This window comes from Panicum virgatum, chromosome 7K, assembly GCF_016808335.1.
Source record: "Panicum virgatum strain AP13 chromosome 7K, P.virgatum_v5, whole genome shotgun sequence".
Lineage (NCBI taxonomy): Eukaryota > Viridiplantae > Streptophyta > Magnoliopsida > Poales > Poaceae > Panicum > Panicum virgatum.
The window spans coordinates 44,877,399-44,904,683 of record NC_053142.1 but is presented as its reverse complement, the minus strand read 5'-3'; the positions used below and the strand labels follow the sequence as shown (position 1 = coordinate 44,904,683).

The 27,285-nt window shown below is 48.3% G+C and overlaps 5 protein-coding genes across 6 annotated transcripts; 2 read left to right on the top strand and 3 right to left on the bottom strand.

Moving 5' to 3' along the window:
• Positions 1-3,413: 3,413 nt before the first annotated feature.
• On the top strand, positions 3,414-5,929 carry LOC120641575 (protein MULTIPLE CHLOROPLAST DIVISION SITE 1-like). Its single transcript, XM_039917753.1, has 4 exons — positions 3,414-3,721; positions 4,305-4,471; positions 4,901-5,288; positions 5,510-5,929. The coding sequence occupies exons 1-4, from the start codon at positions 3,506-3,508 to the stop codon at positions 5,684-5,686; spliced, it is 948 nt and encodes a 315-aa protein (XP_039773687.1). The 5' UTR covers positions 3,414-3,505; the 3' UTR covers positions 5,687-5,929.
• Positions 5,911-10,343, bottom strand: LOC120641574. The gene is made up of 6 exons (XM_039917752.1): positions 10,111-10,343; positions 9,690-9,750; positions 7,846-7,981; positions 7,359-7,686; positions 7,011-7,139; positions 5,911-6,723 (listed from the first exon to the last, which is right to left on the bottom strand). Exons 1-6 carry the CDS (start codon positions 10,187-10,189, stop codon positions 6,212-6,214), a joined length of 1,245 nt encoding a protein of 414 aa, XP_039773686.1. The 5' UTR covers positions 10,190-10,343; the 3' UTR covers positions 5,911-6,211.
• An 87-nt stretch (positions 10,344-10,430) lies between these two features.
• Positions 10,431-14,033, top strand: LOC120641572 (putative pentatricopeptide repeat-containing protein At3g11460, mitochondrial). The gene has a single exon (XM_039917750.1). It carries the CDS (start codon positions 10,507-10,509, stop codon positions 13,168-13,170), a length of 2,664 nt encoding a protein of 887 aa, XP_039773684.1. The 5' UTR covers positions 10,431-10,506; the 3' UTR covers positions 13,171-14,033.
• On the bottom strand, positions 13,513-17,869 carry LOC120641573 (calcium-dependent protein kinase 13-like). The gene is made up of 7 exons (XM_039917751.1): positions 16,686-17,869; positions 16,018-16,161; positions 15,776-15,928; positions 15,546-15,661; positions 15,034-15,201; positions 14,206-14,430; positions 13,513-13,880 (listed from the first exon to the last, which is right to left on the bottom strand). Exons 1-7 carry the CDS (start codon positions 17,419-17,421, stop codon positions 13,758-13,760), a joined length of 1,665 nt encoding a protein of 554 aa, XP_039773685.1. The 5' UTR covers positions 17,422-17,869; the 3' UTR covers positions 13,513-13,757.
• Positions 17,870-21,843: 3,974 nt separating this feature from the next.
• LOC120641570 (putative E3 ubiquitin-protein ligase LIN-2) lies at positions 21,844-26,176 on the bottom strand. 2 transcript variants are annotated; one of them, XM_039917749.1, is made up of 7 exons: positions 24,592-26,176; positions 24,428-24,522; positions 23,723-24,343; positions 23,480-23,621; positions 23,011-23,247; positions 22,564-22,897; positions 21,844-22,406 (listed from the first exon to the last, which is right to left on the bottom strand). In XM_039917749.1, the coding sequence occupies exons 1-7, from the start codon at positions 25,909-25,911 to the stop codon at positions 22,291-22,293; spliced, it is 2,865 nt and encodes a 954-aa protein (XP_039773683.1). In that variant the 5' UTR covers positions 25,912-26,176; the 3' UTR covers positions 21,844-22,290. The 2 variants fall into 2 exon arrangements, with proteins under 2 accessions (XP_039773683.1, XP_039773682.1); XM_039917748.1 differs by having other exon boundaries at positions 21,846-22,406; positions 23,480-23,624.
• Positions 26,177-27,285: the final 1,109 nt, after the last annotated feature.

The window sequence follows — 27,285 nt, the reverse complement described above, 5'->3', positions numbered from 1 at the left end:
TTATTTGTTTAATTTTTGAAATGCAATTTTATGACATGCAATTTTAAAATTTGGATATCTATAAAGCTTTGAAAACATAGTTTAAATTATTTTCACTTCCAATTATAAAGATTTTAGAATGCTACTTGAAAGTCGATATGTACAAAATTTTAAAATATATGATTTTCAAGTTTTTGGAGCATAAAATTTGACATGCAACTTTGAAAGTTGGATTGTTAGAAGTTTTAAACATAATTTGAAAGTTTTTTTAACTTTAAGTCTAAATATTTTCAATATGTGAATTCGAAAGCTAGATGTGTACAAAGTTCTTCTAGTTCCATGTACAAAGTGTTTGATATGTTGATTGAAAGATATGATGTTCCTTTTAGTTTCAAGTATAAATATTTTTCATTTAGGATTTTTTGAATATCCTGGTATTTAATTGCCATTTTAGCTTTTCAGATCCAATTATAAAGTCTCATGCATATATCTTGAAAGTTAAGAATAATTAACTTCTTTTATATAAGGGTAACACCTAAGGCAATACAAACCACCACACAGGACGTAGGGTATTACGCTCCGGCGGCCTGAACCTGTCTAAATCTTTGTGTTTCTTGCACCAACGCGTTCTGATCCCGGCGAGTCCCTGCCTACAATCAATCTCCTCGGGGTATACCTCGGAGAGCTTGGCGGTTAAACACCGACAGTGGGTCTTTTTTGTTTGACTAAACCATGGTGAATTCATTTTTGTGAGTTTTGTAACCATGATGTGTCCACATTAACAAGAAGCTTACTAAACTCCCATTTTGCACAGGTTTGACCAAGGTTCATTGATAGCTCTGAAACAAGACTTTTGACCACAACACTTCATAAGCATTCAGGTGAGATCAAGGCACATTGATTGCTGTGAAAAAATTCTATACATATGTGTTTCAAAATACAATGGTATGAAGTCCCTAAATTTAGATGTTAAATTTATTGTAATTACAAAGTTTTAGAGTTCGGAGTATAAAGTTAGAATGTTATATTTCTGAAGTTCATATATTCTAATGTTCAAGGATGTAAAGTTTTGCCAAATAAAGTTTTAGAACTGAGAGATACAAAGTTTATGATAGACTAGGATAAAGTTCCCAACATGGGAATGCAAAGTTTTTTAATTATGTGTATTAGATCCAAAAGTACAAAAATATTTTATCACAAAGTTCTAGATTTTTTTAAGAGTAAAGTTGGATTCACGAGAGTACAAAGTTTATAACATGCTAGTAGAAAGTTTTCTAATTTGGGCTGCAAAGTTCGGAGTTTATTTTACTAAAATATGTTTGAAAAGTCCAAAGTTATCGAACTTAGTGTTAATTTTTATTTCAGTAGAAAGTTTTTATGTAGAAAGTTCTATATATATTTGTAAAAGGTTTCAAATATCCATATATAAAGTTTTGTATCTAGTAGTATAGATTTTAAATTTAATTATAGAAAGTTCTGAAATTTAGTGCACAAAGTTTTGGATTTACAAAGTTGTGGATTCCGGTGAAGAAAGTTTGAAAATATATTAGTAGAAAGTTTCTGAATTTTAGAGTGCAAGATTTGAATTAAAGTTTTGGATTTGGGAGTACAAAATTTAAAATGGAATAATAGTAGGGTTTTGGAGCTATTAAAGTTTATTAATGTGATATTGAAAAGTTCATAGCATCAGGTTCGAAAGATTTGGAACTAACAAATTATTATTGTAGTACAAAGTTTATAATTTTAGATTTGATAGTTTTTTAGAACTACAAAGTTATTAATATGCCAGTACAAAGTTTCACAATTTTCAGATTTGAAAGTTCTTTACAACTACAAAGTTATTAATGTGCTAGTATAAAGTTAATTTTTCAGATTTAAAGGTCTAGAAATTGTAAATATTTTTGTATCCAAACATATAGTGTAGAATAACAAGGTTTTATATCTAGAAATACAAAGCCCCAATATTCATAGTGCATTTGCATTCTCTTTTTTTTATTTCCAATATTTTTATGCACAACAATATTTTGAATACAAGTGTCTTTTCTCAAAGGAAGATGCAAAATCACCGCCTGAATGCATATCCTACTACCGACAGAACCATGTATGAATGCATATTCTACTATCTATTGACACATCCATGCAACGAAAAGTATGACACTCTTGTAGAAACAAAAAATATCAAACATGCATGTAAGTTTTTCTATGCATATCTTTCTGTTTATTTTTTAAAACCAATTATATAAGTTGAGCAAAAGGGTTATAATTTTTCTCATTTTTTCAATTTTTCAGGTATTACCATTGGATTCTGTAAATGAAGATGCAATTTATTCTACGTTAGAGAGACTCTAATGATATCCATTATTTTTTCTATTTACCCTCCAATACTGTGACACTAAAGAACTGTTTCACATCTTCCTTTTTTATTAAATCTTATTGTCTTTTTATTTTTATTTCTCAGTCTTAATAGTTCTATATGCATATGGATGTGAAACCCCCCGCCCATTCACTCACCCACGTACCCGTTGTCCCGAAAGAGAAAAAAGAATAAAGTAGAAGGCAGAGTAGAAGCCTGAGCACAGAACTAGAGATGAATTAATTAAGGTAATGCCAGGGTGTGTTTTCTACTAGAGCAAGTCAAATGTGTATTCGTTACTACAACTATTGGTGCACAAGCGTTGCTTCCTAGTTGCGGCGCTTATTCGCTGCAATGCTGCCGCGACGCACGATCGCTAAATAATGACCCCCCAGCTCGCACTCAAACATGAAACAAGAAAAACAAGGATCGACAGAACAGTACCTGCTTCGCGAGGTGAAACCGTTCGACTCCCCTTTCCCTTACGTGAAACCGCAAACAAACGGGCCTCCATACGTTCACCCTGTACATGGTCCGATTACAACCCACCTAACCCGTGTAACCGGCCCGGGCAAAACTGTGTCAGCTGGATATGCATGGGTTGGTTTGGCTACGGTTCCTACCGGCACCCGTTCACGAGGAGATAACTATCCAAGGCGAGTCCAAGGAGATAACTATCCAGCTCAACGTGACTCTGGGCATGCCCAAGACCCAACTAACCGCCACCGCAAGGCGAGTCTTGGGATCCATCTTCCAGCACACAGAGTTGCAGAGTTGAGTCTCGACTCCGAAGGCGGCCCCGCCTTATGGAATGTAGTAGATTTGTGGAGCGGCTATTAAACCATGAAAACCGGCTAACCCGCCGGTTTCCAGACCGCCCAGCTAACTCCGGCATGGGTTGGGTTGGATTTTATCCAAAAACCTGTGAACCCGGACCATGAACAGGGTGACCATACGTCCTCGAGCCCCATGGGAGTGCTTGGAGGCCCATGGGCTTTCTTCGAGCCCCCCTCGCCACTCCGGCCCGAGGTGTGTCGCTCTGAGTCACTCAGTGAAGTGAACAGCTCCAGCCATGGCCACCTCCCTCCCTCTCCATCTGACCATCTCTTACCTCGGGCCTTTGGGCACTTCGACTCTCCGAGCCCCGGACCCTCCATCCATGCGAGGGCGACAATGGCGCCCGCCTCCGTCGCCGTCTCCCTCCACTTCCGCTTTCTCCCCGGGCCCCGGCCGTTCCGCGGGAGGGCGAGGTGGCCGCGGGCGATTAGGGCTTCGGCTTCGAGCGACACGAGCGGCGTTGCGGGCGGGGAGCGGAGGGTGGGGGCTCTGGAGAGGAGGGTGGGAGATCTGAGAGCGCTCGTCGCCTCCGTGCCTCCTGCTGTTGCTTCGGTAAACGCGGCCCCTTTACTTTTCTTACCTGGGTATTTATGAACATTTTCGCGGAATTGGTTAGTGTCAGCGCGTGCTGCTAATTGACGACGAGTGCATTTTTTTTATATACAAATGCGAAACATAGTTGTCTTCCCAATGATTGTGCATGAACACCCAAACAGCAAATTGATCTGGTTTAAATGGATGATCAATTGAATTTTGATCACTGGTATACTACACAATGCTTTGCTGGAATGATAGGGAAATTATGGCACGCTGCAAGATGGACCTAAAATATGAAACATGGAATACTATCACCTGTGGTTCGACATACCCTGTTTCTCTGCCCATCTTCCTCCAGCGAACCTTAAGCACATCAGGGAACCACTGAAACATGCAGTCCTTGCTCTTGTGTAATCACCCGCATGCCATTCCAGGGTTTTAAACAGTTGGGGAAACTTATTATTCTCTTTATTCCTGCCTGCCCTACTTTATTTTCAGAGTAAGACCAGTTGCTTTATCTGCATTACCATGGCTCCTACTTGAATTGGTCAGTGCCATGTTAGTGCAATTCTTGTTCTTACCTTCTCTTTTCATGCAGATCCGGAGAAACATTGGTCCGAATTTTGTTGCTGGTTTCTGTCTTGGCATTGCAGTTTTGGCTGCTGTTGCAAGACAGGCCATCATAAGAAGTCGAGAGCATGATAGTAGAGGTTCTGTTGCTGATTTAGTAAGGCGCGGACAGTTAAAATCAGGCCAACGAGGGAAGTATGTCACTAACTCCTTGAAGTTGCACCTTGCATTCTCTTCTTCATTACACTAAAACTGGCCAAGTACTAAATTATGGTTGCCGCTTTAGAAAAGCATATAGTCAAGATCAATGAGTGATTTTTGCCGGTTTTATGTATGCTTGATGATCCTAAGCCTCCAAACCCACTGTTTTTTATGAACAAATTTAAATTTGTCTATATGCCTAGGTTGGTTACACATGCCATTATATACTAATATAATTTTCCATTAAAATAGTCTATTATATTACTTATGCTTGTGAAAAGTTACTTTCGCCTTTGGTGTCCCCAGGAACTTGTTCCATACCATTGCAAAAGAAAGTTTTGTATGCTTACTGCTAGCTGTACGTGATAGTTGTTGAAGAACTTCTTTTGAATGAATAATCCTGACAGAAGCCCTTTCCTGCAGTGCAAAGCTCCGCACATATGATGATCCTTTCAATAATCCATTAGTCAAGATTGATGAGGATAGTTCTACTGCACAAATGTTTGGCAAGGAGTACCGATTAGCTCCTGTTAGGCTTACGAAAGAACAACAAGAAATGCATCAGAAAAGGAGATCACGTGCATATCAGTGGAAAAGGCCAACTGTGTTTCTTAGGGAAGGTGATTCCTTACCACCAGATGTTGACCCAGATACAGTTAGATGGATTCCAGCAAACCACCCTTTTGCTGCTGCTTCAAGTGAAGTAGACGAGGAGACTGCCAAACAGAATGTTTATCAAAAAGATGGTGTTCCATCCCGTGTTAAGGCTGAACATGAAGCTTTGCAGGCAAGGCTGAAGGCTTCAAATGATGTGAGTGCTTTATCGATGAACATTATTCTCTTGAACTTTTAAAGGTTATAAACAATGACACTGTACCCATATTTTGCTTTGAAATTTTCAAAGATATATACCATCTGTTATATTAATAAAACTCAAAGCCTAGTCTGATAATTGAATCGATCACATTGTCTACTTTTATTTATCACCAGCCTTCTAGAATAGCAATTCTGATTCTTAACAATGTTTCGCAGGTTACCAAACTCCCTTTGGATTCAAGGAGTACGCAGCATAATGATAGGTTATCAGGTAAACCATCTGGGAATCTTCAGAGCTCGGATTTAGATAACCAAGATAGAGAACTGATTATCGAGCCTGGAAAACATAGCTCCGACGAAAGTTTACAGTCAAACAGGCTGGAAGGGAAATAAAATCTGTGTACTTCAGCTCTTTGGTAATATTTGCTTTGTTGCATAGTGTTATCAGCTTTTAGCTTTTAGCTGTAGGTATAGATGTTTTGGAACAGTGAGCGTTTGACATGGAGAGTCGCTTAATGCATTGTAAATGGATATTTCTTCTGTCAGAAGCATGTGAGATGCAAACTATGCTGCATGTTTGCCATCCTCTCAAGCTTATAGATGTGGAGTACATGGGATTGGATGTTTCTCTTTTTATTTGCGACTATAATATCATCACATGATTCTTTAATCAATTCCACCATAAAATAGTCACAAAAATAGCTGGATTCAAGGAAATATAGTTTATAAAATACATCTTGCAAGGTTATCTAGAATGCCCAAGAGGAGCAAAAAATTTTAACTAAAGAAATACATTATCATGAGAAAGGCCCCAAGTGGCCAGGGGCTCATCAGCCTGAAGCCCTGTACAAAAAACATTTCCTGATCATCTGCAACCTGAATGGGAATCAGCAGTAGGGTGGAATTGCATTAATTGCCTTAGATATCCTCAAATGCGTCTTCATCGTCATCACCAAACATGGCTGCCATTTTCATGGCTAGCTTGGCAGCCATATCCCTCCTTTGGAAGTCGGGCATGAGCCTTAGGTTGGATCGCATGTTGCCAATCTCCGACATCAGCTTCTCCAGGTCATCTAGACCATAATGCTCCTCAAACAGGTTGTTAGCCTCTGTTACCTCACCTTGATGATTGTCAATGCTATCAGCTGTGGTCTTATCCACATGATCACTATCGTTGGCCTTGTTGCTCTGAGTTACAGTACTCTCTTCAGTAGTTTCTGTGGGTCTGTCACTCGGTAGAACATTGGATGCTGAAGAATCAGCACTAGGATTCACAACTTGATGTGTGTGATCCTGTGCATCGTTAGCCTCACTCGATCTCTCAAAGCTTCTGGAAGTACTTGTCTCACCAACGAATTCCCACTGGTCATCAGATCCATGGGACAAGACCTCATACTCAAAATCATAGTTTGATTCATCATCCGTGGATTCTGTCAGAATGAAAATAAATAATCAGGGATAGATAATACATCATTCTAAAAAGAATTGTGGATAGATAATACATCATTCTAAAATGAATTGTGTAAAGTAGCATATTTGTGCAGAGATCACACATCTTTTCTGTAAAGAGGTTTAGCAATTCTAATATGTGAAATTACTTTGTCGGAACCTGCTTGGCATGCTATGCCATCCTATAGTTTTTAAGTAGTGCAGAGCAAGCAAGGCTCACATCAACAACCATCGGTGCCAATTTAGTCATTTGTGGTATTTAACCTACCTTCTTTTTCAACCAAGGATGGAGCAGTTATTCTGTTTCCAGATTTCAGAATCATTCCAGGCCACATATGTGCAGAAAGTGCTCCAAAGAGTCGCTCTAAGCCTTGGCTATCACCATCCACTGATAGACCTGTTAGTTTTGAATAAACACCAATTAATATATAAACACGCATGTTCTTGTAGGATATAAATATATAAGTATTCATTGAGACAGCATAATTAATTGGTGCTAGCTCATGGTGATGGATTGATCAATGGAAACAATAATAACTTGATGGCAAAGAAGATGTAGAAACTTGAGAGAGAAACTTGACAGTTAGAGATCTATACAGCACAGGAGACAACTTACACTTATCGAAGTCAGTATTGGAAGCACAGGCCTCAATATACTCTATGTTCTGCTCAATACACCACTGTGAAGTAGAGTTTCTGATCTCTATGCATGGTTCTTCCACTGATAACAAGCCACAACCCTCACTTTCATTTATTCCAAAATCCAAGTATTCAGGGTGTGGATCGGAACTTGACTCCCCAAGTCTTTGCATACGCCTCCTATATTCCACGTGCGCATCATGACCAGGTACAAGATCTGCTTTGTTTCCAATGCACAACAAGATCTCAAACCTCTGCATATCAACATTGGCAGCCCAACTTTGAAGAGTAAGCAAGGAGGATTCCTGCATAATTATTTAAGACAGTTATCCCACTTTAGCATTGACCATTGATCATAAAAAAAAGAAATTGGACACTGAAAATTATGAGGTTCAAAATATATAAACAAACTATAAATGGAAAATGCAATAAAATTTGCATGAGAACATGGGTTCAGTTCGGACATCACTCATATCGAAGACCATAACAAGGGCAGCCAGCCGATCTAGATGAGGGAGGGAACCAAGAGAAAACTCTTCATCAAGATTCGCTGTCCAGATGGAAAGGTCAGCTGAGTAATACTTTGTTTCAATTGTCCACCTGCTCGGCAATCAGTAGCAAAAAATAAAGAGTTAAATACACCAGCGGCCCTCAAACTTGTCTCCAAGTGCCACTTAGGTCCACGAACTCGCAAAATTAAAATCTTGCACCCTGAACTTGTTAAGTTGTGCCACTTAGGTTCATACCCCTTCAAGGGGCATGAATATATGCAAAAATGCCCTTAAGTTTTATCATCTTCCCTTCCATGCGCCCTCCGCTGCTTCCTCCCCTGCGCCATCTCCTTCCCTGCGCCCTCCGCCGCGCTCTCCCCCTCCTAGCTCCCTCCGCCGCCCCTACCCCTCCCTGCTCCCTATGCCGCCCCCTCCCCCTCACTACTCCGGTGGCTCCGCCACCGAGCGCGTGTGCCGCCCCCGCCGACTCGGCTCCTCCGCTCGATGCCGCGATGCGCCAAGGACGGGGCAGATCCAGGCGGCGGAAAGGAGGTGGGAGCGTGCGCGCCACACATTCCAGGGAGCGGTGAGGCTCACCGGCGAGTGGTTGCTACGGGGTGAGGCAGCGACAGGGGTCTTCCATGTCAAGGACGGCGGCGACGGAGCCACGAGGCGTCGAGGATGCAGGAGACGGTGATGGCAGGGAAGGAGACCTCGCTTCCTTGACGCGGAGGCCTCGCTGCCCCGCCGTACTTGGGCGGGCTGTTGCAGTGGGGCGACGACCCTGTCGTCCCGCTCGTCCGAGACCCACACCGGCGCGCGCGGCGCGTCGTACGCCGGCTTCACCTTTGCCGCGGTCGCCGGCCCTAGAGTGGAGCACCTATTGGCGCAAGAACCCGCCCTCCTCCTGCTCACCATCCTCGGCGGCGCCCTCCCCGCCGTCGGCGTCTTCTTGGAGGAGACGGGAACGGGGGGCGAGCCAAGAGCCGCACTTCTTGGCCGTCTGGCCGCCGGCGCCAAGAACTGGCTCCTCCTGCGCCAGTTGATTCCCCGCCCGCAATGGTAGCGGCCGCCGCGCTCCTCCTCCTCCTCCTCCTCCTCCGGCACTCCTCGGAGAAGGCCGCGGAGGCCGCGAACTCGAGGGGCGGCGGCGAGCGTGGAGTCCGCGGGCTCTAGGGGTGGCGGCGAGCGAGTCCGCGAGCTCCAAGGGCGGCGGCGAGCGCGGAGTCCGCGAGATCCAGGGGCGGCAGTCACGAGCTCCAGGGGGGCGGCGTCGGCGGCGGCCGCGAGCTCCAGGGCGGCGGCGCACTGGCGGAGGAAGCAGGGGAGGCGTGGGGGGAGAGAAAGAGATAGAATGGGAGGGGGAGGGGGAGGGGGTGAATGTAGAAGATAGCAACTTTGGAGGAGTTTTTTTCATATATTCATGCCACGTGGCGCCATATCGAGGGGTATGGATCTAAGTGGCACAACTTAACAAGTTCAAGGTGCAAGATTTCGATTTTGCGAGTTCGTGGACCTAAGTGGCACCTGGGGACAAATTCGAGGGCCGCTGTTGTATTTAACTCAAAAATAAATTATGTCAAGAATCAGAAGATTAACTGAAGTCCATCCTTTCTACTCCCTCCGTTTCAAAATGTAGGTCGTTTTGGCTTTTTTAGATTCATAGTATTTGCTATGCACCTAGATATAACATATGTTAGGTACATAACAAATGTATGAATTTAAAAAAGTCAAAACGAACTATATTTTGGAACGGAGGGAGTACTTCTGTAATTGAGTACACAAAAAACATAATTTGACATAATGCCATCGCATACCCCTGACACAGCACACCAGATGACAAGTCATGCACGTCAGGTATTTCAGCTGCAAGCAGCCCTGTAGTTCATAGTGAAATGAAAATGATGAGGAAATACGAAGCACGGCAACCAATAAAAAATAGTATTAATTTCAATACTGGAAAAAACATATTCATAAACTTAAACAGCAGTGAGTGAAACAACAGGCGTTAATTTCCCAGCTAGAACACTACAAGATAATCTACTCCAAAACAATTCCCTTTTTATTTTGTCCATTGAAAACCCAAATCACCGGAGGATCAAGTGATCTTCTTCTCCTCCCTAACGACGCGAACACATCGGATTCGGATCTAAACAGTTCGGCTAGTCTATCCGGTCGATGTTTCCCATTCAAATCGAGAGATGGAAATAAACAGAAAGGAGGACAGCGAGATCTCACTGGAGAGGATGGTTCGCTTGCCGACGCCGGGGGCGCCGACGAGGAGGACGCCAGGCCGCGCCTCCAGGGATCCCTCCATGGCCTCGCGCCAAAGCCCTGAGTCCTAACACTGGATCAAAAGTCTCCGGCTTTGATTTCGTCGCTGCCGGGTGGGAAGTTCGGACTTCGGAGACCCGACGCGCGAGTAACGAGAGAGAGGAGGAAGACAGACTAGAAGGCGGTGACACCAATTCTACGCTTTCATTCTCGGATGGCGTATTTCCTTTTTGCGCTGGTGCCCCCAACTCCCCCAGCCGCGACGAGCCCGCGACCAAAGTTCAATGGGCCGAATTGGACCGGGCGGCTTTCTCTCTTCTTTCCTGCTGTTCTGGGGACGACGCAAAGCGAAGCGTTTGAATGGTGGCGACCCCATGGCCACCACCGCCGCCGCCTCCTCCTCCGGCAGCGGCGGCTGCCTCCTACATGGAGGTCACGCAGGCTTTTGCGGAAGCGCTGCGCTCGTGCAGTGCACGCGGCGTGCTCTCCGGCGCCCGCGCGCTGCACGGCCGCCTCGTCGCCGTGGGCCTCGCGTCCGCTGTCTTCCTCCAGAACACGCTCCTCCACGCCTACCTATCCTGCGGAGCCCTCCCCGACGCCCGACGCCTGCTGCTGGCGGACATCGCAAGCCCCAACGTCATCACACACAACGTCATGCTCAATGGGTACGCCAAGCTCGGGCGCCTGAGCGATGCCGTGGAGCTGTTCGATAGAATGCCCGCCAAAGATGTGGCCTCGTGGAACACGCTCATGTCCGGATACTTTCAGAGCCGGCACTACTTGGATGCTCTCGAAACCTTTCAGTCCATGCACCAAAGCGGGGATTCGTCGCCAAATGCATTCACATTCAGTTGTGCCATGAAGTCTTGTGGTGCCCTTGGATGGCACGGTTTGGCACTGCAGCTTCTTGGGATGGTTCAGAAGTTCGATTCCCAGTATGACAGTGAAGTAGCAGCTTCCCTTGTGGACATGTTTGTGAGATGCGGAGCTGTGGATTTAGCTTCAAGGTTGTCTGTTTGCGTAGAAAACCCCACTATTTTCTGCCGGAACAGTATGCTGGTGGGGTATGCCAAGACATATGGTGTTGACTGTGCTCTCGAGCTTTTTGATAGCATGCCTGAACGAGATGTTGTTTCATGGAACATGATGGTGTCAGCATTATCTCAGAGTGGACGAGTCAGAGAAGCCCTTGATATGGTTGTAGAGATGTACAGCAAAGGCGTGCGTCTTGATTCAACAACGTACACTAGTTCTCTTACTGCATGTGCCAGATTGTCTTCTTTGGGATGGGGTAAACAGCTCCATGCTCAGGTGATTCGGAACCTACCCCGCATTGATCCATATGTTGCTAGTGCTCTTGTTGAGCTATATGCAAAAAGTGGCTGTTTCAAGGAAGCTAAGGCGGTGTTCAACTCTTTACGTGATCGTAATAGCGTGGCATGGACAGTTCTCGTATCTGGATTCTTGCAGTATGGATGTTTCACTGAATCTGTTGAGTTGTTCAACCAGATGAGAGCTGAGTTGATGACACTTGATCAATTTGCATTGGCAACTCTTATAAGTGGCTGCTGCAGCAGGATGGATTTGTGCCTCGGGAGGCAACTGCATTCACTTTGTCTGAAAAGTGGGCAGATCCAAGCTGTTGTCGTCTCCAATTCTCTGATCTCTATGTATGCAAAGTGTGGTAATCTCCAAAGTGCTGAACTTATATTCAGATTTATGAATGAGAGGGACATTGTATCATGGACAAGCATGATTACTGCATATTCTCAAGTAGGGAACATCACGAAAGCTCGCCAGTTCTTTGATGGCATGTCCACAAAAAATGTAATTACATGGAATGCTATGTTGGGCGCATATATACAACATGGAGCTGAGGAAGATGGCCTCAAGATGTATAGTGCTATGCTAAGTGAGAAGGATCTCAGACCTGACTGGGTTACCTATGTCACATTGTTCAAAGGCTGTGCAGATTTAGGTGCAAGTAAACTTGGAGATCAGATAATTGGTGGCACTGTAAAGGTTGGTCTCTTCTTAGACACATATGTTGCGAATGCAGTTATTACAATGTATTCCAAGTGCGGAAGGATATTAGAAGCTCGAAAAGTATTCGACTTCCTGAATGGGAAGGATCTTGTATCTTGGAATGCCATGATCACTGGTTATTCACAGCATGGCATGGGAAAGCAAGCCATTGAGATTTTTGACGACATGCTGAAAAGAGGTGCAAAGCCAGACTACATAAGCTATGTTGCAGTTCTGTCAGGCTGTAGCCACTCTGGACTCGTGCAGGAGAGTAAATCTTATTTTGATATGATGAAGAGGGTCCATAACATATCACCTGGACTGGAACACTTCTCATGCATGGTAGATCTACTTGGACGCTCAGGGCACCTGACAGAAGCCAAAGATCTCATTGACAAGATGCCCATGAAACCAACCGCTGAGGTTTGGGGAGCTCTTCTTAGCGCCTGCAAGATACATGGGAACAATGAGCTCGCTGAACTTGCAGCGAAGCACTTGTTTGAGCTGGACTCACCTGATTCTGGGAGCTACATGCTTATGGCCAAGATCTATGCCGATGCTGGGAAATCAGATGATTCCGCACAGGTCAGGAAGCTGATGAGGGACAAGGGGATCAAGAAGAACCCGGGTTACAGCTGGATGGAGGTTGACAACAAGGTCCACGTCTTCAAAGCAGATGATGTGAGCCATCCACAGGTGATTGCGATCAGGAACAAGTTGGATAAGCTCATGGAGAAGATTGTGGCCCTAGGGTACGTGAGGACCGAGTCCCCGCGCTCAGAGATTCACCACAGCGAGAAGCTGGCTGTGGCATTTGGGATCATGAGCTTGCCCGACTGGATGCCGATCCACATTATGAAGAACCTGCGGATTTGTGGTGACTGCCACACAGTGATCAAGTTGATATCGTCCGTTACCGGCCGGGAGTTTGTGATTCGGGATGCCGTTCGATTCCACCACTTCAAAGATGGTTCCTGCTCTTGCAGGGACTACTGGTGAGCGGTGACCGATGACAACTGATTCGTGCGTAGTTCTTTTTTTAGCCCAGCATATTGGTTGAAGAGAGCGATAATAGAATATCAAAAGATTTCCTTGCCATTTCTGTTCCACGATAGAATCGTCCAGCCTAAACAGTGAATTAGATTAGTAACAAAAGGTGTCCCGTGAAAAATAACAGTGCGTCGTCAACCCTGAACAGTGGATTAGATAAAGGCAGACAACATGAAAATAGTGCGTTCAGTACAGGTTCGTCCAATCCAAGTGGAACAACGTATGAAATTGTGATATGGAATACAGCGTGGATCCAAGCATTGATGTCATCAATAAAGGGAGACATGCATAGAGCATGGTGAGCCAGTTCTCTGCACATTACTAACGTTTGGCAAAGTCAAGGGGCAGCAGCACAAGAGATCATTCACATGGACATGTTATGCATTTCATGGAATCAATCACAAGAGTTGAATCGGAATTCCCAGAAAAACACATCCACACAGATAACTAACAACATTTTGAAAAATTGCAGAAGGCTTCGGAGGGCAGCAAGACAAGAAGAAGCTAAGCCACAAGCTGTACATCGTGTTAAGTCTCTAGAATGCACCAGGTGCGTCCCTCATGCTGATATTCAGGCTGTTCCTCATTGTTCTTCGACCGACTCCCATATTGCCCTTGGTCATCATGGCAACAAACTCTCCATAGTCAATGCGGCCATCCTGGAAAAATAGAACGAGGTTAGACTACCATGTCAACGACATTAACTTTTGTAGCCCTCAAAGAAATGCCATTAACTTGTGTATTGTTACTAACAGAACCATCAAGCATTGATTAATGAAGCATCAAATAAATGCGTCTGTCTTTATTGGCGAGTTCAGATCCATTACAAGTTTCATTGCATCATACTACTTGCATTGGTTGTAGGCATCCTATAGTTTTAATGAAAGTTAGTAAGAAATAAATAAGGGATCCATGTTACAAGTTCTATGCACTCATGCATTATGGAGTTTCGCGCATGTAGACTTAATAAAATATAAGACTTACATTGTCCTGATCTGCTTCGTTAATGACATCATCAAGAAAAGCATCTGGCATGTTATGCTCTTTGCAAGCTTGCTGCAGTTCATCCACTGTGATGTAGCCACTACCATCTTTGTCGAAATATGAAAAGGCTGCCACAAGATGTTCCTCACGTTCCAGCTTATTGAGATGCAACGTCGCAGCAATGAATTCTATATAGTCAATTGTTCCGCTGTTGTCGATATCAGCCTAAATGGATGAAACAAAAGAAACACATAAGATTCTTGGTATACCATGTTATAACTTCTCTTTTACAAAGCCTCTGGTGTAAGAAGAAGGCCAGGTGTGAAGTTCAATTTTATCAGCCTTTAAATTAAATATGCGTAGTTGCTAGACCACTCAAGTAAAGAAAAAGAACTTTCGCACATACACATCATGTAGCACATAAGCACAGATAAGACAATAAATGGTTGCTGCTTTCAGATGAGGAAATATTACTTATAATCTGTGCTCAGTGGAATATCTGAAATTTACAGAAGCTTTATTTGCAATGTCACAGACAAAAGGAAGAAATTAAAAGGCAAGATGTTGCTATGGCAATGCATCCTAATCACAGATATGTAATAAAAACAGATCACACATAAGTTGAAACTGCAACAAATAATGGATTGACTTTTTAAGTAGCCAAGAACTAGATTCTTGAAGAAGTCGCATATAGTATTATGAGCTGGCAGGAGGCAGCTTATGTTGTCAAGTCAACTAACAGCTTATATAAGACAAAACCAAAAGGCATTGGCAACATTAGATTCCAGGACCAGGTCGTTATAGCCAAAAATACACATAAGAACTTACTGCATCCATAAGATCACGAATTTCAGTATCCTTTAGTGTGGAGCCATATTTTCTCAATCCTTCTTTTAGCTCATCATATGTAATTGCACCGCTGTTATCAGTGTCCATGGTCTGGAACATTTCCTTCAACCCAGCAATTTCCTCCTCTGAGAGGCTCTCAGCTATAACCTATTAGAATAAACATATATAGTCAATTAATGTAGCATTGCAGAAACAAGCAATCTAAAATACAACATAACTCTCTGCGAGATGCCTACAGTTAAAAACAACCAACATTTTAACTCTCGTTGATACTAGGTACTAATATGGATCTGATCATATAAGTAATATTGTTGTGGGTTAGGTGATCTCGTGATAAAGGTGACTTAAAAGTCATTGATTGCCCAGCAATAAAGATAATTTTAAAACCATAGGATCAACCAAAGGAATATCAGTTGAAAAATTGTAGTACTATTTTCTGAACGCAAGGACTAAATTCATACAAAAATCATGCCTAAAAGAATTGCACTTACTCGTAAAGCCATTTTCTTCAATTTATTCATTGCAGAGAATTGTTTAATGCGAGATAAGACAGCTGGATCAAGTGGACGATCAGGAGCTACTCCATGATCACGAATCCATGGATGACCTGTGCACAAGTTTAAGTGTTACCCTTTTACCCAACAAGCAAATACATGAATGGATGTGTTACGGTATCCGATAATTAACAAATCAACAGTATAAAGTGATCTAAGAAACGAACATAGAACTTCATGTGCTGTTAAGCGTTCCGCAGGGCGAGGATTCAGCATTCTCCTTATAAGATCTTTTGCGCTATCAGAAATCACAGGCCAGGGGTCAGAATCAAAATCGATGACACCTTTCAATACAGCATCAAATATCCCTTGCTGTGTTTCTGCATTGTATACATTGGGAAAAAAAATGTTAGCCTGCGGTCAACAGGGATAATAACAATAACTGAAAGCAGAAATATCAAGTACGTACCTGCCCAAAATGGGGGCACACCACTTAGGAGAATGTAGAGAATGACACCGGCTGTCCAGACATCAGCTACTGGTCCATAACTTTTGCACAAAACTTCTGGAGCAACATAATATGGGCTACCAACGACATCGGTAAAAACTTGACCTGAAAGAATAAAAGAAGAAAAGGGAAAAGTGTCAAGGGTCAGGAAAATTCGAAGAAGTTCTCATCTGATCACTATAAGAACAAAATGTTAACCACACCAGCTTTCGATAAGATGCAATCATCGAACTGCCCCCAGCTACGAAATGCTCGTTGCTGAACTTGCATTTTGGATCCTTAACCCATTAACTTGTGTTGCCACAACTTATCTTGAATGACAAGTAATTAGCTGCATTTATTTGCCGCCAGCCTAAAGTTCTAAACCATCAACTCAAACTGCAAAAGCTGTTTCAGTTGCGTGATGACTCCACAAAAGCTGCTGTGGCAAAATTTCACCTGCAATCACCCATTTCAGGTCCTACGAGTATGACTGCACGAGTAAAGCAGAGCTAACGCCAAAGCACGACTGTAGGAGCTTCAGTTTCAGTGTTTCACTGTTGCCGCCAATTTTCCAGTGCACAGATTTCAATCGAGCGGCAGAAACAGCATGTCATCATAATGTAAAGAAGTTTGCAGACTCAGCTCACCAGGCTTGAAGAAGACAGAGAGCCCGAAATCGATGGCCTTGAGCGAGAGGTCATCATCCTTGTTGGCGAGCAGGAAGTTCTCGGGCTTGAGGTCCCGGTGCATGACCCCGAGCGAGTGGCAGGCCTCGACGACCCCGACGATGATCCTGGTGAGCTCGGCGGCCTTGCGCTCGCTGTAGTGGCCGCGCTGTATGATCCGGTCGAAAAGCTCGCCCCCGGCGCATAGCTCCATGACGATGTGCACGTAGAGCTGGTCCTCGTAGGCGCCCTTGATGGCGACGACGTTCCTGTGGCCGGAGAGGTGGTGCATGATCTGGATCTCGCGGCGCACGTCGTTGATGTCCTCCCTGGTGATGAGCTTGCGCTTGGAGATGGACTTGCAGGCGTAGTCGACCCCCGTGGCGAGCTCGGTGCAGAGGTAGGTGGTGCCGAACTGCCCCTGCCCGAGCTTGCGGCCCAGCGCGTAGAGGTCGCGGAGGTTGGGCGTGGGGTGGCCGAGCACGGAGCCGAGGTCCGGCGGCGCGCCCGCCCCGCCGCGCCTCATCCCGGCGGCGGGCGGCGCCGACGCGTGGCCCGCGTGGGCGTCCGTGGCGGCGGGCGGCGTGGGCGCGCGGGTGGAGGGCTTCTTCGGCGAGTCGTCGGCGGCGCTGTACTCCGAGTCCTGGCGCTGCGACGCGGCGTGCTTGAAGCTGGGCAGGTGCTTGGATCTAAGGGCGCCGCCGCATGCGTTGCCCATCAAACGACGGGGTGGAGCCGCCGCCCCTGGCGCATCAAGCTCCCGGCGGCCGCCCCGCTCACGGAGACGCCAACGCCGCAGACGGAACGGAATCTCTTATCTGGGTGTTCTGGTTGGGTCAGGGAATGGGAGCGGGAGCGGGAGCCGGGAGGAGAGGAGCCGGGCTTGGGGGGGCTCTGGATTTAACGGCGAGGACCGGGACTAGTAGGAGGCAGCTGCTGCCGCAGCTGGCGCTGCTTCATGGCGGCTTCTTCCTTCTCCCTCTGTCTGGTCTTCTGCCGCTCGGGTCCCGTTTCGGGGAAAGCGAGCGCAGCGCACGCAACTGCTCGTTCGTCCGGACTCTGGATTGGTCACGTCCCCGGGTTTGGATTGGGCGCTGCTGGTGGTGGCCTGGCGGCCAGTGCGTGCGACGACGACCACGGCCGCGCAAGCGAGCGAGCGAGCGGTGCGGGGGGCAAGGGGGGAGTCGCCGCTGGGTCGATGCGCCCGGCTGGTGCGCGCTTAATTAATCGCGGCGCGGCTTTGGATTTTTGCGGGTGGGGTGGGGGAAGGTGAGGCGAGGGTGAGACGAAGGTCGGCAGCGGCCTTCCTCCGTCGTCCGTCCCGCCTCGCCTTGGTTTCGGCGACGGAGCGGACAGGTACACTGAACTCACCCGTCACACCCCGGGCTCGCCGCGAGCCCGACCGGGCCGGGTGGTGTGGTGGTGGTGGCGGCGGCGGCGGCGGCGGCGGCTCCGGCTCCGGCGGCCGTGGCGGGGCGGGGACCCGCGCGGCCGGCGATAGGGAATGGCAGCCGTTCGCGATCGCAGGCGAGCCTCGGGAAGGAAAGCGCCCAGCCGCCGGCGTCCGGCGTCGTGGCGTTCTTGTCTCCGTGGATGGGCGAACCGCGAACGTGCACGGCGGGGAAAAACAAATAAAAAAGGAAAGGAAAAGCTAACCTATAAAGTACTCAGAGCGTTTTTGACAGATCCATAAAATAGGTTCGGTGAGCCCTGGCTGCGCCGTCGCCTGGGCCCGGGTGTCTAATCCTTTCGCCTCTCGCCGGCAGGTGGGACCCGGCCCAAGCGTGCCCCCACCTGTCCCGTCCCCCTCTCGCTTTGCTCGGGATCAAAGATGAGACCACCAGCTAGATATACTGCGAGGAAGTGGATAAAGTGACCGTGGGGGAAAGCAACCTCCCGCTGATCATACTAGTAAACTAGACGGAGGGAGGAGGGAATTCCTTCCACGAGGAAGGGATGTTTCGCGTGCACGGGTCTGGAGCGTCTGACCTCGTCCCCGGGGCGGAGGAAGCTTCTCTGGGAGCTCGCTCGTCATCCGCTGCATCAGCGGATCTGCGCGTGTGCAATCACTTGATCCGGAGAAAATCCGTCGAAATGCACGTACCACCTGCCAGAAAAGGTCATTGTGCTGACCTGACTTGTAGCGTGGAGTCGTTGACTGCGCCTGCCTGCGGTTTCTCGTTGCACAGTAGCGTTGGAATACGGTTCCGTGAGACCCTGACTCTGCTATTTGTCAGCCGTACCACGCGGGCTCGTAACTAGTATGGGTGTGGTTGGACCTATTAAAATTTGAACGAAATTCACTGTAGTAATTTTCAACAGAAAATTAGAATGACTAAACATGATCTAATTATAAAATTATAATTACACGGATAGACGGAAAAATCGCGATACGAATCTATTAAGCCTTATTAATCATTCATTAGAGGTTGTTTACTATAGCACGATATTGTCTAATCATGGTTCAATTAGGATTAAAAGATTCGTCTCGCAACTAACCCGAGGGTTATGGGATGGGTTTTGTCAGTTATCTACATTTAATACTCCTAATTAATGGTTAAACGTTCGAAGTTACTGTAGCGTTGAAAAATTTTGGGATCTCTGATGCCAAACACAAATATTGAATATTGATATTTGATTTCAGAGACGTAACATATGAAGCTTTTTTTACATGGAACCACAACATGGAGACAAAATACCGACTGAGTTTACAATATACGAGTGAGGCAAGTATGATGAATAAATAAGAGTACAACAAGAGATGAACTGAGATATGACAGGACATCAAGAACAGTCGAACGCTATCACTCTAATCCTTGAGGAGGTGTTTGTGTACAGAAGTCGGACCGATCCTCAGGATTAGGATGGCTTCCTCGAGAACTTGTTGCGATCACGCAAGAACTCTATGTAGTTGATGCATGGCATACTAAATTGCACCATATAGCATTTTCCATCTTCATCCTTATTCATCGTTTACCGCTTGTTGGAGCGAAGTGGCAGTCGGGGCATTTGTCCCCTCACTCATATCAATTCTCCGAAGTGGCCCCTTTTATATAGGGAAAATTCGATTCATGCCACCACAACTCTGTGAAATTGAGTTTCACGTTGAAAATCATGCCACTCAATGGCATGGATTTCAACATGAAATCCAACTTTGTGAAATTGTAGTGGCATGGATCCAACTGACCCTATATAGGATGACTTAACATGTAGGACATGCCAAATAAAATAGCATACAACAAGATCATTACGGTTTCGTTCTAGGAATTCTAGTTAGGGTTTGACCGCCCATAAGAGGTGTCAAATAAAATCAGTTTACAAAACCAACTTCAGAACACCTGCGTTAGGAACCCTGACGAACCTAATGAGGTCTTTGACCGCGTGATTAGAGGATGGTTACTATAGCATTACTGTAACTAATCATCGATTAATTACCGTTATTAGATTCGTCACTAAAAGTTACACTCGTCCCTAAAAAGATTTTACAAGTTGACTTCATTTAGTACTCCATGCATGCGAGATTTTTTTCTCGGAAAAAAATATATTCTAGGATCCTAGAACGATCCACGTGGGAAAGGTTCCAATTGTTCTATTTTACTTCTTTTCTTGTAAGTTGATTGACATCCACGTATCAAATTGTGTTCGCGCTGACACCTCCAAATCGACCACCATGATTTGGTCACAAACCTTTTAACGCCTTGCGGTTGCACGGTATTCACCTATTTTTTCTAGGCGAGCTTTTCTTTTCGTTTTTCCTAGTTTCCTTTCGGCGGTGCTCTAGGAGTCTCGGTAACTTTAATCTTTCCATGATTACCTATAGTCACCACTCACCACGACAATGAAAAGCTGGGCCATGGCTGACGCTGCAAATTTTGGACACCCCAAAGTGGCGGAAACTTTTTCGCGCCCCGGCACCGCGCACTGGAGGACAACGACTGGTTCCTGCAATCCTGCAGCTCGTGCACTGGCCCCTGCCAGATCCGAATCCGAGCATGTCTGGCCGCCTCGGCACTGACGGACTGACGGCGATTGGCTCCGGCACATGCGCAACCGCTCAACTCAACTGACGGCAAGTGGCGGGGGCGCTAACGGCAATCATCTCTGCCGATGGCCTGGCAGGGGTGCCGAGAGGCGAACGATCTGTCCGTATCCGGGACCCTGTGCCGCCGCGATCGTGGTCGGCGCTGAGCACATGGATTAACTAACCAACGGTTAGGAGGTCTCCGCCGAAAATGAGAGATGGAACCTTCAAAAAAAAAATGAGAGATGGGTAGCAGTTTGCGAAACCGTGTTCAGTACTTCAGTTTGCCCCATCTGCCCTGTAGTACGCCGGTGAGGTGAGCGTGCCGGCCTCAAGTTGCGAAACGTCTTGCTGCCCGGTGGGTGGGTCGCAGGGTCACGCAACATGGCCCTCGTGTGGGGGAGAGCCGGAGAGGTCGCTCGAGGCCGCGGGCACGGCGCAGAGTATGGAGCTGGAGCCTGGAGGACGGACGCGAACAAAATCTGCAGTCACAGTAACCACTAACGGCGAGTGACGAGTCGCTGTCGCAGCCAGTGAGCCACGCGTGCTCCCGCGGCCGCGGCGGCGTTCGTGAGCTGACAGGCTGGAAAGATACTACTAACCTTGTTTACAAATAATTGACAATTTTGACTTCACTATTCAAAGTTTGACTTTCAATTTTTTCATAAATTCATTATTATGCCATTTTAACCATGTGGAATACTTAAAATATTCTTGACACAAAATACAATGATACTCTAAGTGTTCTCGTTAACTGGATACTTTTAAAAAAAATTAGCGGTCAAAGTAGCAATAGTAAAAATCAAAGTTGACAAGTATTCGTGAACGGAGGTTAGTATCTTGTATATCTGCTCTGCAGACCTGCCGCTACTTTCGTACATGGGCTCGTTGCTTCGGACCTTTCGTAGGAATCGAGCCTCCGGCGGATCATGAGAAATGCGCGGCGGAATTTCCAGTGACCAGCCCACTGTTTTGGTCGATGGGGAAAAGAAAAAAAAGAGCGGACCATTCGTAATGTAACGTCATGTGAACAACATCACAATGATGAGACGTAGCCGAGCACAAGTCTCCGATCTGAACACGGCTGCTGCCCGAGGTTAAAGGGCGGTGACAGTAATGTACTATGCCTACAATCAATTCCTAAGCCATAGCTCCTACCAACCAAGTTGCTTAACGTCCTAATCCACCACCCGAATTCCGCAAGTGGAGGGGAAGACCATTCCATCACTGGAAATTCCACGGCTGCAAGCTAAAACGCCCGGGTCTCTGTCAAAGCATCGTGCGATATTCACAGCCGACGCAGAAGAAAAATGGATACATGAAGATAGACACATTTTCAGAGAAGAAGAAGAAGATAGGCTGTACCACTGTACTGCCTCTGTCACTCTCGGAGAGACTGTTTGGAGTTCAGTTCAAAGGGTTTGTATCTGACGACCGAACGGGTCCACAAAAGCAGCGGGTTTCAGACACTTCCCGCTGAATCTAATAATCTCCCCTGCGAGGATGACGAGAGGCCCCGTCGCGGGCGGCTCCCCTACGGCGACCGACCCGGCGCGCGCGCGGAAGTCAATGCTGTTCCTGGAGTTCGGCGGAGAGCTGACCGGCCGTCCCAGCCAGCTGCGCGAGATCGGCGAGGTGGTCGCGCAGGCCGTCGGCCAGCAGCACCAGCAGCTCCCTGCACTCTGCAGCGCAATCATTCCGTCAGTCACTTGACGCTAACAATCCCGTGGCTACCTTTAATAATGACGTGACTTTTGCCATCAGGTTGCCGATGGCATCGGGCAGCAGAGATGGCATGCCCATCGAGGTGACACAAAGGGGGAGACCGCGACGCGTCACCTGGGATCTTGCTGAAGTTGCGGAGCGACACGGCGGCGAGGACCCGGTGCCGCGCCGGCCGGGCGGGGGCCAGGCACTGCTTCAGCCGCGGGACGAGCGCCGAGAACGCGGCGAGGGACGTGTCCGCGTCCGCGGCGTCGGCGTCGAGCGACGCCGCCGCGAGCGAGCGGCTCAGCCACCCCGCCGTCGTCAGGCACGCGCCCACCAGGTCAGCGTCGGGGGAGCCCAGGCACCTGGACAGCGCCTCGAGGAACGGCCTCCTGACCCCGCTGCTGCCGAGGAGCGCCGCCGTCGCGTGCCTCGGCCAGGCCTCGTTTCCGACTGCTTCCTTGTCCTGGTCGCACATATGCACATGCAAATGCACGGCAAAAGGAACTTCAGAAAATGTTCCTGAAAGTGATCAGTATGGCCGTGTGCCTCTTTGTACTGGCTGCTGGCTTGGCGTACCTGTACAACAGCATCGGAATTGATAGAGCTGGCACGTGAGGCGTCCACAAACCCGGCTTGTTTCAGCATCCAGTCCTCTCCGAGAAGGTCGCCTGAGAAGGAGAAATGCCCTGCCAACAGCAGCATGGTTTTCCGAGTGCTCGCCACGACATTGTCATCGGACATGCAGCATCTAAGAGACTGTGTGATGATCTTGACTGCTTCTTCTCTGTACATGCTGTCTTTGTTTGCCTCTACCTGCCAGTGCCAGACATTTCAGTACTCTCTTAGTCTCTTGTCATAGATAGTTGAGTTTGCAAAAATCGAATGCTTGAAAAGTATTCTGCAGACAAAATTTCAGGTAATATCTGAAGGTAGCAAACGAAGTGCAGGTGACCTGGTGAGTAACATTTCATATTTTTCATCGATGAGGAAATGCAGTAGAATGAAAAAGTACGGCAGCAAGAAACGCACGATGAAAGCTCCATACCAATGCATCCAAGTGCAAAAGGAGAACAGAAACTGGGGCTTGTTCTTGGACCGGCAATCTTCGGAGATGCTCCAGCAGCACATCCATTGCCTGCAAGACCGACTCTGTTCCCAATCCACGCAGGAGCAGTTCGAACATCTCCCTTCTGAGGAAATTAGAATGTTGAGAGTTATGATCTAGGATGGCAGAACATAATTGATATACAGAAAATGTTTTTGTCACATCTTGAACAGGAAACTACACCTTCTCAGGCAGATCAGTTCAGTGAGCAGAGACACTGCAGTTCCCCTTGCTGAAAGCACTTCGTTATGGAGAAGCCGGAGAACGCTTGAGCCATCGATCTTTATAGCTACGTAATTCCTGCAGCTGCCTTCAGCCCTGATGCAGAACAGCAGGTGTTCAGCTACACGTTGCTGCTCATCTCCTCCTTCCTGAAACTTGTGCAGGAGAAAGTCGATACCACCGATCGCCATCAGGTGCCTTGCCTTCTCCAGTTTTTCAGACATGTCTCCGGCTGAATCGAAGACCTTGTCTATAACCGTTACAATCAGCTTCTCTTCAGGCCAGGTGCTTCCGGAGACGCGATTCTTGCTGCGTTCAGACTTCCAGCTATCGATCAAGCGTCTGAGCACACGGTTCGTGTCTGGAATCGACGAGCTCAGGAGCTCTTGGCCTGTAACCGGGCACGTCCTGAAGCCTCTGTCTAGCCACTGCACTATAGCGTGACGCTCGAACGTCTGGCCCGTCTCGATGGTCACGGGATTGATGAAGATTTGCCGCGTCAGTGGGCAAAGGAAATCGCTGGGAACGGTGGCGAAAATAGACAAATGGTTGCCATCTTTGTCATTCTGGAGCGGCCCTTCACTGAGAAACTTACACGAAATGGCAGGGTTCAGCATGCTATGCATGGAAATTTTGGGAAAATGCTGAGAGTGCATTTGTTCGTACCAGAACTCGAGCGTTAGAAGGTCGATGGCTGTGATGTCAGAGATCTGACGATAACTTGTCGACGCATCAGATTCCTTGATCGGTTCATCTTCAACCTAATATTGAAACCTTGTCAGAAACTTTGGCTATCTCATCATGCAATAAATTCAGAGAAATTTGCTAACCTGTGGTTCAGAGGTTTGTTTGACTACGTTGTGAGGCGTAAGCACGTTTTCTTCAACCTGCAGCGCGGGAGGGTAGCTTCTTGCTTCGCCGGCCTCGTACTCAGGGAGCACGCCCTCTGCATCCGTCCCCATGGCGTGCCCCTCGTCTTCCTCCTCGATTTCCTCGGATTTCTGCATTGCGCCATCGTACGAAAACTTGACCGGACTCGAGCCCCCGGAGCTAAACACGACGTCCGAGCTGATGTCATACGACGTCGACGCCGAGCACCTCGGCGCGCTGGCATGGACGGTGCTCGGAGGAGCAGGGACATCCGGGAGCGCCATGGCGTCCGTGCGCCCCAGCAGCCAGTCCCTGTAGTAGCACGCGAGCGCGCGCGTGCCGTCGTCCACCACGTCCGCGAACGTCTTCTCCACCTCCTTGGCCCTCTCGTCCGAGCTCGCCGCGGCGGACTCGCGGTCGCGCCACGTCCGCAGGTGCGCGAGGCCCGAGCGGAAGAGCCTGTCCCAGAGCGCGGGGAGCAGAAGCGTGCGCGCCTCGCGCGGCGCCAGGCAGAAGGCCTCCAGGGCGTGCACCGCGGCGGAGTGGTCCCGCCTCTGGAGCCTGGAGACGGAGGACATGTAGAGGTGCGCGCACGCGGCGAGGCGCGGGTACGGGACGCCCGCCGCGGTCACCGCGTCCGCGCCCACGGCGTCGAGCGACGCCACCTCGTGGAGCTTGAGGGACGCGCGCTTGAGGTCGCGCGGGTCGAGGCCCTCCCTCTCCCTGGCGGCCCGCTCGACGGTCTGCGCGTGCACGCGGAGGTCCAGCACGGCGCGGTGGTTGGAGTCGCCGAGGCACGAGGCGCAGCCGGCGCGCAGCGACGCGCGGAACGCCTCGTCCTTGGCGAACCGCTTCATGGCCCCCGCGGCCAGGGAGATGAGCGCGGTGAGCACGGACTCGTCGAGCGCTGGCACCGCGGCCGCGGAGGAGGACGCAGAACCCCTCCTGTCTCCTGCGCCGCTGTCGCTGGCACCCTTGTTTCTGTAGCTCCTCGCGCTCGCCTGCGACGCCGACGACCTCCGCGTGGCGGTCGCGGCCCGCCGCTCGTCGCCGTAAGCGTCCCTCCCGCCGGCGTCGGGATCGCCGTTCATCTCCCTGAGGCGGCTGCGGGTGAGCACGTCGGACTGCGAGCGCGAGGGCTTGCCCGGGCGCCGCTGCTGCAGCGACATGCTCGTGGCTCTCGAGGCCGCCGGCGCGGAGCCCTCGGGCGGCCTGCGACGGTTCTTGAAGCCGTCAGCGACGAGCAGGTCGCGGAGCAAGGACGGCGGCGGCGGCGCCATTGGCGGGAAGGAGTGGTTGGGCGCGATCGAAACGACGAGGAGGTGATGGCTCTGCTACACGGAGCAGTGACAGCGCCGCGGAAGCATCATCCGGTGTTGGCATGGTACGTGACAGGGGCGACGTGGTGAAATGCACAGAGGGGACGACGGGGAAACGGTCCCGCGGGACAGGGCGTGCCAAATGGGACTTTTGGCGGGCAGCGCCGCGCTCCGGCTCCTCCGTCCGGCAGAGCTTTGCAATTTTCTGCTGCGGCTGCCGCGTAGCCATAGGCTGTTTGGTGCTGGTGGTGTTGAGTTTCTCTGACCGCATCAATGGTTGCCGCGTCAAAGTGTTGGTGCGTTAGTGGCCGTCACATCTCGGATGAAATCATGATCGCCGTTCCTGTCCCAAGGGCGTTATACAGAGATTATGCGGTTGCCGTTCACACTTCACGGTCGAGAGGCGACAGTAAATAAAATCAGTGAGATGTTCTGATCCGGAAGGTATCTTGCAGAGGACAGAGGGTGGGTCGGTGGGATGAGTTGATACTGGGGATTTTGGAGGTTGGATAATGTCTGCCGAATCGTCCAAAGTAGAGATGGCAAAGATCCAAAAGTGATAAGATCTAAGCCGGAATTAAGGATGCAGGTTTGGAGTATCGAGTTTGACAAACTGCGATGGCACCAAAATCGGTTAACCTTTGTTTACTGCAACAACAGTCATGCTCGCGTACAAAAAAAGGACTGCTCATCGTAGATACCACCAACTCTACTGCTAGGGTTTTTATATCGAGACGTCGATTCACTGGCATTCTGAAAAGAGTTTTTGAAAGGAACATACAGGAAAACTTGACGTTACGTTGGCAGAAGTAGCAACCCGTGACATCTGCAGTGGTTTAGCAACCGAGGCAGAATTCGGTCCTGAGGTGGACTGCTTGCACGGCGACTTCACCACCAGTTCACCGCCATCATCAGCACATCCACGACGGGGGGACGTGGGAATTTGCTTCCAGTTCGCCGTTCCGTGCCGGCGTCGCGGCGCGGGTGCAGATCTGCCAGCCTCAGCGAACGGCGTTACTCTGACTGCGCCCTGCGGCGAGGCGCGAGTCTTTCAGCTTCGTTCGGCCGATGGGCTATTTATGGGCCGCATTGTTGTTTCGTTCGTTCTCGTTACGGGCTTTGGGTCCACATGTGTGCCCCGCACAGCCCAATGCGGGCCGTATGTGGGAATGGCAGGATTAGGCCCGATCCACGTTCATTTTGGCGGGCCTGATCTGCATCTATATATAATCTATATAGATGCAACCCACTAAATATCATAATTGTATTTCTCTCAATCCTCGTGCTGCCACATCATCAACCCACTAAGTATCATAATTTCTAGAGAAAATTCCC

Excerpts from the sequence above, each read along its gene's own strand:
- LOC120641573 (XM_039917751.1), bottom strand. The coding sequence starts at position 17,421 with ATGGGCAACGCATGCGGCGGCGCCCTTAGATCCAAGCACCTGCCCAGC. Across the intron at positions 15,662-15,775 it reads AACAGCACATGAAGTTCTAT|GTCATCCATGGATTCGTGAT; the intron begins GTTCGTTTCTTA and ends ACTTGTGCACAG. Across the intron at positions 13,881-14,205 it reads ACGAAGCAGATCAGGACAAT|GATGGCCGCATTGACTATGG; the intron begins GTAAGTCTTATA and ends CTATTTTTCCAG.
- LOC120641572 (XM_039917750.1), top strand. The coding sequence starts at position 10,507 with ATGGTGGCGACCCCATGGCCACCACCGCCGCCGCCTCCTCCTCCGGCA.
- LOC120641575 (XM_039917753.1), top strand. The coding sequence starts at position 3,506 with ATGGCGCCCGCCTCCGTCGCCGTCTCCCTCCACTTCCGCTTTCTCCCC. Across the intron at positions 4,472-4,900 it reads AAATCAGGCCAACGAGGGAA|TGCAAAGCTCCGCACATATG; the intron begins GTATGTCACTAA and ends CCTTTCCTGCAG. Across the intron at positions 5,289-5,509 it reads GGCTGAAGGCTTCAAATGAT|GTTACCAAACTCCCTTTGGA; the intron begins GTGAGTGCTTTA and ends AATGTTTCGCAG.
- LOC120641574 (XM_039917752.1), bottom strand. The coding sequence starts at position 10,189 with ATGGAGGGATCCCTGGAGGCGCGGCCTGGCGTCCTCCTCGTCGGCGCC. Across the intron at positions 9,751-10,110 it reads CAAGCGAACCATCCTCTCCA|GGCTGCTTGCAGCTGAAATA; the intron begins GTGAGATCTCGC and ends TATGAACTACAG. Across the intron at positions 7,140-7,358 it reads CAATACTGACTTCGATAAGT|GTCTATCAGTGGATGGTGAT; the intron begins GTAAGTTGTCTC and ends CAAAACTAACAG.
- LOC120641570 (XM_039917748.1), bottom strand. The coding sequence starts at position 25,911 with ATGGCGCCGCCGCCGCCGTCCTTGCTCCGCGACCTGCTCGTCGCTGAC. Across the intron at positions 23,625-23,722 it reads GAACTGATCTGCCTGAGAAG|AAGGGAGATGTTCGAACTGC; the intron begins GTGTAGTTTCCT and ends TAATTTCCTCAG. Across the intron at positions 22,407-22,563 it reads CAACTTCAGCAAGATCCCAG|AGTGCAGGGAGCTGCTGGTG; the intron begins GTGACGCGTCGC and ends ATTGCGCTGCAG.